This window comes from Amphiura filiformis, chromosome 3, assembly GCF_039555335.1.
Source record: "Amphiura filiformis chromosome 3, Afil_fr2py, whole genome shotgun sequence".
NCBI lineage: Eukaryota > Metazoa > Echinodermata > Ophiuroidea > Amphilepidida > Amphiuridae > Amphiura > Amphiura filiformis.
This window is the reverse complement of record NC_092630.1, coordinates 71,274,473-71,285,789: the sequence shown is the minus strand read 5'-3', so window position 1 is coordinate 71,285,789 and position 11,317 is coordinate 71,274,473. Positions and strand designations below refer to the sequence as shown.

The window sequence follows — 11,317 nt, the reverse complement described above, 5'->3', positions numbered from 1 at the left end:
ATTAAAATGTTGAAATGTTGGCTTTAAGAGCATAATTTTTGCGTTAGATACGGCTGATTTGATTTTCTCGTATAAACAATACTTCATTGTCAGTTGTCCATTGCTGGTTATTTACCTTGAAAAAATACTTCAAACATTCACATAATATTGTGACGTTATTTGGCCTTATACGTGACGATTTCCCTCCCAGTTTTCCGCATAAAGGTTGGGATTACATTATTTGGATCATGGAGCTATTATATTGATAAGCAATAGATTGCATTGTTCCTTTGTGCTGATTTGATTTTCCGACAAGCTATTCATCAAGAGGTACCTTTTGATCAGGAGAAAAGGGTTCTGGGATTAAATGTAACTGGCCTGACAGCGTATTAAACTTTACCAGGCAGGCTACTGTCAATAAGTGATCAAAAGAAATTCATGCGACAGCACCCATCTGAGTTAGAGATATCTTTTGTTCTCATATAGCCCACGGGTGTGATTAAGTCTTAGCCAGCACATAAGCACATCTTACCGTCGATATACAGTTATTTACCGCCCACCTAATTTAGGCGTCTCATTTAAACAAATTGAATAGAGTTGGTCATCGATTGTCCGTACCAACATGACGTGGCTGCCACGTATAGGTCCATGTCTATCTGTGTCACTTTCTATCAATTAACTATTTCGTGGTAAATGTTGTTATCATATATCCTGTTATTTGTCATAACTCAATCACTGTAATACATATGGAATATATAAATGTGGCCAGTGGTGACTTAATTAACGTTTTTCCTATAAGATCGACGTATTACTCTACAGATGTAGGCTAGACTGTATTTATTAAGCAAAATTACCAACACTGTAAAAATTGGACAGAAGGCTGACTCGCCTTAAAGCATTTTGGGTAACGTTTTTAAACACCACCGTAAAATCCCAGTAAACACTCATAGTAATGTCACTTGACTAACCAGATCGATTTTCGTGTTATTTATATAATACTCTATACATTAGTACTACCTCGACACTTTTTAATATCTATTTGAATGAATTTGATCAACCATTTAATTCGAGAATATTACTTTATGAGTCTTGCCATGAATCAATTTCCGAATTGTTGAACTGCACAGCACATTTTATGATGAGAAATTTATTGAAAGTATTCTATGAAACAGCGTGTTGTGACACTAGGTGTAAACCTTATTATTTTGTATTACGTCTCTACCCATGGGTATCGAGCACTCTCAAACTGTTAATGTTCATTCCTATACATAATCATACATAACTCGCAAACGCAAATTCGTAATTAATTTTGGGAATTAACCTTTTTCGTAGATATCTATTCACAAATGTCTTCATTTTTTTAAATCTATTTTATCTTAGACTGAGGCCTACCATTAACACAATAAGTTTCCAAATTTTAAGTTATATTGCTGCAGCGGTTTTCATATGAGAAGCAGAATGTCCCATACCAATGTCCCATATGATAGTACATATACATCTGGTGTGTAACATCTACGTTTTTGTTTACACCAGTTAAAGCAAACAATATATATCTCGGGCGTTAAGTTTCACTGGGGTAATGAGGTAAATATGAGCTTTTTTAGTAATGTCGTTGTCGCTGGCGGCGGGCACATCCTCACATGTAATTTCAGAGGTCACCTGGAAAACCTTTTTTGTAGAATGGGGCCATTACAAAATGTGCACATTCGGTCATCTGTGTGTTTTATATTTTGCTTTTGTCATTTTTTTACTACATTGGAGATTGTGGAGATTCATATTTTTCTTCCCAATAACAATGCTCCTGATATTACACTTGCAATATAATTTAAATGAGGGTTTGTGGTTTTGATAAATATATGGACATGAATGTAAACAGAGCATTGACAAGTCTTGTGTCTGCATCTTACTTCTTCGTTTTTGTTTACGAAAATGGTCCTTAATACTATAAGGGCTATTTTGATCAGGACTATTCTCTATCAGAGAATTGTTACCTATACGTGCCCCGTCACTGAAAGCTTCAAATATTGGCTAATTTTGTCAAAATACTTTGTGCTGAAATCAAGGCTTGCAATTTAAGTCTACCTGATACAATGGACTAGACAGGATAACTTTTCAGGAAGAAACGGTGTAAGATTCTGCACCTCAAGGCGAAAACTAAGCCTTTGATATCACATAGATCTATACATCAGTTTGTCACGTAGGAGGAGAATGAACTAATAAACCCTTGCTATTGTTTTTACGAGATCACGTATTGTGCTTTGTGGCGCTTAAATGCGATTTGATAGCGTTATTAGTTAGGGGAAAAAGTTCACTTTGGTGACCACTCTCTGGCTAGTAAGGTTTGACGATTGATTCGACTTCTATGGACCATTTAGAAAAAAAAGCCACCATGTCCCTCGCGAAAATCCCGGCATTTTTCGCTAGAGGCCAAAATCCAAAATGGCCGCCACCACCATTTTGAAAATTTAAGTTTTGAACCAGAGCACCTATAATCATGCACAAAGACACTTTTCGAATATGTCGAGTACAAGGATTCCGATTCTGACATTAGTTTGACATTACGGCATCATTTTCACCCAGAAATCCAAGATGGTGGCCGGCACCATCTTGAAAAATTTAGTTTTGAACAAGAGGACCTTAAATCGTGTACAAAGACACTTTTTTGGATAAATCGACCACAAGGATTTCAAATTTGACATTACTTTGACATTACGAGCTCATATTTACCCAGAAATCCAAGATGGTGGCCGCCGGCGCCATCTTGCAAAAAATAAGTTTTGAACCAGATTACCTAAAATCGTGTATAAAGACACTTTTTCCGGTAAGTCGACCCCAAGAAATCCGAATCTGACATTAATTTGACGTTACAAAATAATTTTTGCCCAGAAATCCAAGATGGCCCCATTTGGTAGAGCGTAAATGTGATTTTTGAATGAGAGCAGAAGCATAAGTGTGTCATTTCCGCCTTATCTGGGGTTCATGTCTCTTATATGGGGTTTCAACTGCCTTATCTTGGGTTTACATCCCTTATCTAGGGATAAGGCGCCTTATCTGTGGTTTAGACGGCCTTATCCTGGGTTTACGTTCCTTACCTGTGGCTAAGATGCCGTAACCTTAGCATATCGCAGTCTAAACCCAGATAAGGCATATAAACCCCAGATGATGCGCCGTAACCCCAGATAAGCGACGTAGACCCCAGATAAAGCAGTCTAAACCCCAAATAAGGCGCCTTAACCCTAAATAAGGAACATAAACCCCAGAAAAGGCATCTAAACCCCACATAAGGTGCCTTAACTCTAGATAAGGGTTGTTAACCCCAGATAAAGGTCGTAAACCTCAGATAAGGCATCTAAACCCAAGATAAGGCGCCTTAACCCCAGATAAGAGACGTAAACTCAGATATGGCAGTCTAAACCCCAGATAAGGCGCCGTCTGGGGTTTACTTCTCTTATATTAGGTTTATGTTCCTTATTTATGGTTAAGGCGCCTTATTTGGGGTTGGGACTGGTTTATCTGAGGTGTACGTCCCTTATCTGGGGTTACGGCGCCTTATCGGGGGTTTAAACTGTCATATCTGAGTTTACGTCTCTTATCTGGGGTTAAGGCGCCTTATCTTGGGTTTAGATGTCTTATCTGAGGTTTACGACCCTTATCTGGGGTTAACGACCCGTATCTAGAGTTTGGGCACCTTATGTGGGGTTTAGATGCCTTATCTTAGGTTTATGTTCCTCATTTAGGGTTAAAGCGCCTTATTTGGGGGTTGGACTGCTTTATCGACGGTCTACGTCTCTTATCTGGGGTTACGGCGCATTATCTGGGGTAATGCTAAGGTTACGGCATCTTAGCCACAGGTAAGGAACGTAAACCCAGGATAAGGCCGTCTAAACCACAGGTAAGGCGCCTTATCCCTAGATAAGGGATGTAAACCCAAGATAAGGCAGTTTAAACCCCATATAAGGGACATGAACCCCAGATAAGGCGGAAATGACACATTTATGCTTCTGCTTTCATTCAAAAATCACAGTTACGCTCTACCAAATGGGGGCCATCTTGGATTTCTTGGCAAAAATTATTTTGTAACGTCAAATTAATGTCAGATTCGGATTTCTTGGGGTCGACTTACCGGAAAAAATGTCTTTGTACACGATTTTAGGTAATCTGGTTCAAAACTTATTTTTTTCAAGATGGCGCCGGCGGCCACCATCTTGGATTTCTGGGTAAATATGAGTTCGTAATGTCAAAGTAATGTCAAATTTGAAATCCTTGTGGTCGACTTATCCAAAAAAGTGTCTTTGTACACGATTCAAGGTCCTCTTGTTCAAAACTAAATTTTTTAAGATGGTGCCGGCCACCATCTTGGATTTCTGGGTGAAAATGATGCCGTAATGTCAAACTAATGTCAGAATCGGAATCCTTGTACTCGACATATCCGAAAAAGTGTCTTTGTGCATGATTATAGGTGCTCTGGTTCAAAACTTAAATTTTCAAAATGGTGGTGGCGGCCATTTTGGATTTTGGCCTCTAGCGAAAAATGCCGGGATTTTCGCGAGGGACATGGTGGCTATTTTTTTTCTAAATGGTCCATAGAAGTCGAATCAATCGTCAAACCTTACTAGCCAGAGAGTGGTCACCAAAGTGAACTTTTTCCCCTAACTATATATAGACTTAATGACATACTTTTGTATCGACAAATCGAATCAACCTAGGTACATTCGGTTTTTTATAGATATGAAACTCGAGCATTTGACGTATGTTTTAGTGGTTGCTTAAGAGATGTTTCATCCCTTTGAATCTCGCTCTTATGTAAACACTTTTTTATCATCATTGAAATGTCTCTATTACAGTATACTGTAATGCAGTATACACTAGGTTTTGCAATATAAAATATTAACGACTTAGAAATACAGTTAAGCATAAAATAAATAGATTAATATCGAAAATTCTTTTCTTTTTTACTTATCTAAAATTAGATGCTCAAAATAACTAAGCGATTGAGATGCTATGCCATTTCTAAGAAGTAATTGAGGCGTTTCAATCTATTTTAAATCCTACCTTCCACGCTACTTGAAATGGGGATCTCGTAGTTCATAGTAGATCTAATCATGGCCAAATTTGAAATTTGAAAATGAATAATTTCGAAATATATAACACTTTAGTCTAGATAGCGTGCTTGACGGTGGTACTATGGGTTAAACGTAAAATAAATGCCAAAGATGACACAGAGTGGACACAGGTCAAGAAATTACCATCACCAACAAGACAATATACAGGGTGGTCCAAAAAGACCTTTACTCAATTTAAAAGGTTAATTTCTCGGAGTTTAGAGCAGCTACTCTCGAAAGTGTTACATATTCTAAATATATGTATTTTAAGTGTGTTGAAAACATTAGAGTAAAATAAGCTAAAGAAACACGACGGCAGCAATTTTACGTCAGAGGGTCCAAAACCACTTTGTCCACACGTAATTCAATGGGATGTATCCGATGTGGTGTCCGATTACCAACATTGCATTGTGTGGTGAAAACAATCATAGAACAAATACGTGTAAATACGATTCTCCCTTAAAATATCACAAATGTGGTAAAAAATGGGCACAAGCAAATAAATTGTTATAAAAAAAATACTGATATTCATTATTATTGAATTAAACATAAAACTGATCAACTGGACTCACATTTATTTGAGAGGCTACAGTATCGCACCTAATCCAAGGTGCATCTTCAGGCCGTCTGATGATCTGGCGGCAAAAGGTCGTTGACCTGTGACAAGGTGGTGTTGCCAGAGGTCGTGGATCTTGAGTCGAACTTCTTAGGAATGTTCTTGATGACAGAATTGTAAGCCCCGCCAAGTTATGGCGAAGACCGCCTCCCCTGTTTAGTGAAGGTTGTTCTTTCTTGACGTAAATTGCTTCTTTGACGCCCCTTTCAAACCACCTGCGTTCTCTGTCTAAAAATCACAACATTTTGGTTGTCAAAAGTGTGATGTGTACTGTCCAAATGCGTGAACACGGCTGAATCCCCGCAACCAGTACTAGCACGTCTATGCTGGTACATGCGTTTGGATAATGTCTGTTTGGTTTCCCCTATGTACAAGTCCTGGCAATCAGCGTCCTTGCATTGTATTGCATAAACTAAATTGCTTTGTTTGTCCTTGGGCGGCTTGTCTTTGGGGTGAACCAAATTCTGTCTCAAGGTGTTGGTTGGTTTGAACGACACAGGGATTTGATGTTTTCAAAAATTCTGCGAAGTTTTTCAGACAGTTTAGACACGTAGGGGATGGTGATGTTCTTTCGTTCAGCCGGTGTATCGTCGCTTCGCGAGTCGCGAGTGTTGGATTCTTTGGCAGCTTTGTTGACAGAAAGCGCTTTATGGAAAGTCCACTTGCGATAACCGCACACACCCAACGCTGATTTCAGATGATCGTGTTCTTCTTCCTTCAGAATCTCATTAGAAGAGATGGCGTCCGCTCTGTGAAACAGGGTGCGAATCACTCCCAGCTTGTGTACTAAGGGGTGGTGCGAGTCGAACAGTAAGTACTGATCTGTATGCGTGGATTTGCGGTATACAGATGTTGAGATTGTACCGTCGTTTGCTACATGAACCGAACAGTCCAAGAAGGCAAGTTTTCCTTCTTTGATGGGTTCTTGGGTAAACTTGATGTGCTCGTTCACACCATTAATATGTTCAAAGAAGGGGGTAAGCTGATCTTTCCTTAGCTTCACCCAGGTATCGTCGACGTAGCGAAACCAGTGCGATGGTGGCGTGCCAGTAAACGAATCTAGAGCTGTGCGTTCAAACTGTTCCATGAACAAATTAACCACGATCGGTGACACAGGTGAACCCATGGCGCAACCATGGCGCTGTCTATAGAATTTGCCATTATAGATGAAATAGGTGGTGTTCAAACACAGTTCCAATAATCCGCACACTTGCGATACACTAAGTTCCGTTCTATCCTTCCAGGTGTTATCCTTCTCCAAACAATCGCGTACGACGTCTACCGCTTCCTTGGGTGGTACACATGTAAATAATGCCGACACATCATACGAAGTTTTCGTCTCTTCCTCATGTAATTGTATGTCTTGGATCTTATTAACAAAGTCCTGTGAATTGATGATGTGGTGCTCAGACTTCCCAACCAAAGGGCCAATTACATATGCCACATGTTTGGCAACATTGTAAGTAACCGAGTCTACACTACTTACAATTGGTCTCAGAGGAGCATGTTCTTTGTGAATCTTGGGAAGGCCGTAAAACTTGGGCACCGATTCGCCAGGATACAATCTATGATACAGAAGACGATCTATCACTTCAGCTCTTTCAAGTTCTTGCAACTTATCAATGACCTTCTTTCTATAACCGCTGGTGGGGTCGCGTTTCAGAAGTTCATATGTTTTGGTGTCGCTCAAGAGCTTACATACTTTCTCATGGTATTCAGGTTTGTCTAAAACTACAGTGCAACGGCCTTTGTCGGCAGGCAAGATTATGATGTCTTCATCTTTACCGAGGGTTCTAATAGCTTCCCGTTGCTGTTTACTAAGGTTGGAATTGGGAACTTTAGCGTTATTAAGAGTTACGGTCTTCGCCATAACTTGGCGGGGGCTTACAATTCTGTCATCAAGAACATTCCTAAGAAGTTCGACTCAAGATCCACGACCTCTGGCAACACCACCTTGTCACAGGTCAACGACCTTTTGCCGCCAGATCATCAGACGGCCTGAAGATGCACCTTGGATTAGGTGCGATACTGTAGCCTCTCAAATAAATGTGAGTCCAGTTGATCAGTTTTATGTTTAATTCAATATTTATTAAACCTGGATGAATGACAACCTTCACAAAGATATTCATTATTATCTTTTCTCATTCATCTGATACCATCATGAAAACCAGAAGACCCTATCATCCACAATGACACCCTTGACCAACCATATTAGCTAGCCCTTGACACACATGACCCACCATGACCCACCGTGGCACACCTTGACCAACCATGACACCCATTCATGGTAACATGTTTTTCGTATAAAAAAACATTTTAGTGGTTGCCGCGTATCTTGCATTAATTATATTGTCGAGACGCCCTGTTATTTCATCAGTTTAAAAATTATTGAACTTGAAACGCCTTTGCTTTTTTGCTTTTTTTTTTTAAATCTTTTCCACTCAACCAGTTTTAAACACAATTAATTATTTGTTCTTCCTTGAGACCCGCGTTTTAAGTGCACACAAATGATGAACTACTTCTTGTCAAATGTGATACTTCTTGTGTATTTGTGGGTGTTCAGATTTATTGTGTTCTCTTTCAAGCCTGGCACTTGATGAATTACATTACAATAAGGTGGTTAATGAGGCGTATAATTGGAGCCCGTTTTCTACTAGAAAAATAATAATTGGTTCAGAAAAACAACAATATTAAAACGACGATAGAGATAATACAATAACTTTTCAAGCAGTTTTTTAATATAGTTGGGAGGAATGTCGATATAATATCTCCACATCATGTGCTTCGGGAAAACGGATGTTTTTTAAGATTACGGTTAAGGTATAAGGTTTGAGCTGAGGGATTTAATCACATACACATGTAATGTTATCTGTCGTTTTAGTAAAGTCTGGGATTAATGTGGCTAGTTTTGGGAAAAAAGCTTATAAATTAAATAAAATCAAGATAAGATCCACAACAGGTAAGTATCTACATTTCAAGCGGAGAGGCTTTTCAGAAACACTTGTCACCCTTTTTCCAGCAATCGCTGAAAACTAAATTATGTAGAAAAGCGCGTGAGCCTAAATGACCATGAGCTTGTACAGCACAACAAATCTTTAAATTTTTTCGGAAATCCCCACATTAACTCTGTCAAGCCTAAATTAGGATAGAATCCCATTATAGCAATATATGAGGTGACATTTGCTTACATTTGGCACGCCCTCTGTTGGTCCAAAGTGGACTACTGCCAGGCAAAGGACTGACTGTACATGTATTGTTTACATGGAGAAATCAGCAGTTACCTTTATTATTCATGTCATAATGATATAAAATAAACAATAAATTACTATAGTATGAGTATGGTAATGGGTATCCTTTTATCCTTTTATCTAGTGATGGGTAAACAATTTTAGGAAAATGTATGGTTTAAACTATTTCATAGCATACTTCTGATACATTATAATGAAGGAATAACAATGTGGCAGCCATTTTGAAATAAAAGGTGGATGCTACATACATGCAGATTGTGTAGGTATCACAGTTATAAACTTAATAAACTGCATTTGACACTGATATTTACTATTGTATCACTGAAATTATATTATTTAATTTCATAAAATGCTTAGTGCAAAATATACTTAACAATTATCAAAGGGGCATGATTCCAGAAACATGGGAAATACTATTGTAAATGTTGTCACTGATATTTAGTGAATTTAGATCTTAGTAAAATCTCTATAGTGTCATAAAAGTTGATACATTATCAAAATATTGAAAAAATGGCGGCCATTTTGAAATTGCTGGCGATCCCCCTTCCACATGAAAAAAAGTGTGGCAAATGATTTTTGGTGCCTATTCTAATCATATCCAATTTTCACTGAACAGTGGACTTCGGTTGTATATATAAATGCGCATATATAAATGCGCACGTGACCAGATGGCCAGTGCCATGTTCGTGTTACCTCACTGTCAATCACTGAAATTGCGACCACACTTCCTGGTGGTGGCCGCATTGCATTCTCTAAATTCAGTAAATTTTCATCGTCAACCGTGTAATTGAATGGGATTATTTTGAAATTTTAAAACGCTTGAAATATCACAAACAAATAGGCCTATGTTGATAAATAATATAAATACAAGCTAAAACCGTTGGGGTTCGATAATGAACCCCACAAAATTAACCGACTATAGAGTGTATGCAATAAACCCAAGCGGAACGAGAGTTGCTAAGTAACCGCTAACCGAACCATAAACACATGCATGATCAGAGAGCGAGTCTTCAATTTCCCCATAGCTTCCCACGTTTTACACACGTCAGTCGAATTTGGCGGTATTCGTTTGTTTGTCCTCCAAGTTATAGCATTGTTCACTTTGTGTTGAACATTGTAAGTGGGCCTCACTAATGACATAAAGGTTACTGTTATATCATGTCAAGAGGCCACTTTCATGAATAAGCTAAACAGCCTATGTGGAGGAATTGTATGCATGAGCAATCACACCAATGACGTAGTAATGAATACCCTCTATATTGGAAAATGCCATACGGCCGGGCGGTTTGACATGTTGCCGGCTCGATCATGTCATCCGCCGCCTGCACAGTTCTGACCTTGTCCCCGTTCATACTTTCATGCCGTTGCGACAAGAGGCATGACTTATCAACCATTCACAAGTCTTGATTGTGTCTGTTTGTCTACAATGCGCGTGTGTCACGTCGCTCGGCGGCAAGCAGCATGATAGTATGAAACCAGCACTACGTCATAGATATGGCCAATTGGCACGCCCATTTAGCACGGAAATTATGAAATATAAGTATGTAAATCAGCTATATCTAGCTTTTCCGTAGTTCTTTTTTTTTTCCGTGATGGAAAACGTTAATAAAGAGTTTATCTTTCGGGTCAAGTTATTTTACCCTTTGCAATCAATGCCACTATTTTGCAAAAGCAATTTTCCTTGCGACCTGTCATTTTCCCTATACTTTTGCACGGGGAGTTTATGTACATCCGGGTACCTTATATCGTTTAATACGGTATGGCGACTTGTAGATGTCACGTGCGCATTTATATATGCGCATTTATATATACAACCGAAGTCCACTGCTGAATCAAGCAAAAAATGCCCACATAAAAATTATCCTACACTATATTGCAAAATGTTACAATCCATATTCATGCAACTGTACAATCATTCCATTTACCATACTTATTCAACTGGAATTTTTTTCCTTTCAGTAGAATGGAATCATCCCCATAGGTGTACAAATGTATGTTTACTCATCATTCCAAAAGGTAATAACATACCTTTTATCACCAAGCAGGATCATGCGCCTTTAAAAAGGTACCAATCAGATTGAGCATTCAACCCACAAAGGTAACTGCTTATATTGAACAAGATAATGAAGTCCTTTATGTTCATGTATGAAGAGAATTGGCCTAGTTTTAAAATAGCTGGCAATAAATAATACAGACCAGATATATATAGAAACATGTCATGTCAAAAAAATTGCCACTTTTCAACGAAAGGCAATGTTTTGAGTGATTGCATTAGAGATTCAATCATGTTTTACCATTGTTCATCACCCATTAACAACGATGCGTGGTTTACTTCACGAGGGCAACTTAAAACGAACAGGACGCGCAGGACA

At 38.6% G+C, this 11,317-nt stretch overlaps 1 protein-coding gene across 1 annotated transcript; it reads right to left on the bottom strand.

Annotated features, from left to right (window-relative positions):
• Window positions 1–6,166: 6,166 nt before the first annotated feature.
• On the bottom strand, window positions 6,167–7,567 carry LOC140147476 (uncharacterized). Its single transcript, XM_072169251.1, has one exon. The coding sequence runs from the start codon at window positions 7,565–7,567 to the stop codon at window positions 6,167–6,169; it is 1,401 nt and encodes a 466-aa protein (XP_072025352.1).
• Window positions 7,568–11,317: the final 3,750 nt, after the last annotated feature.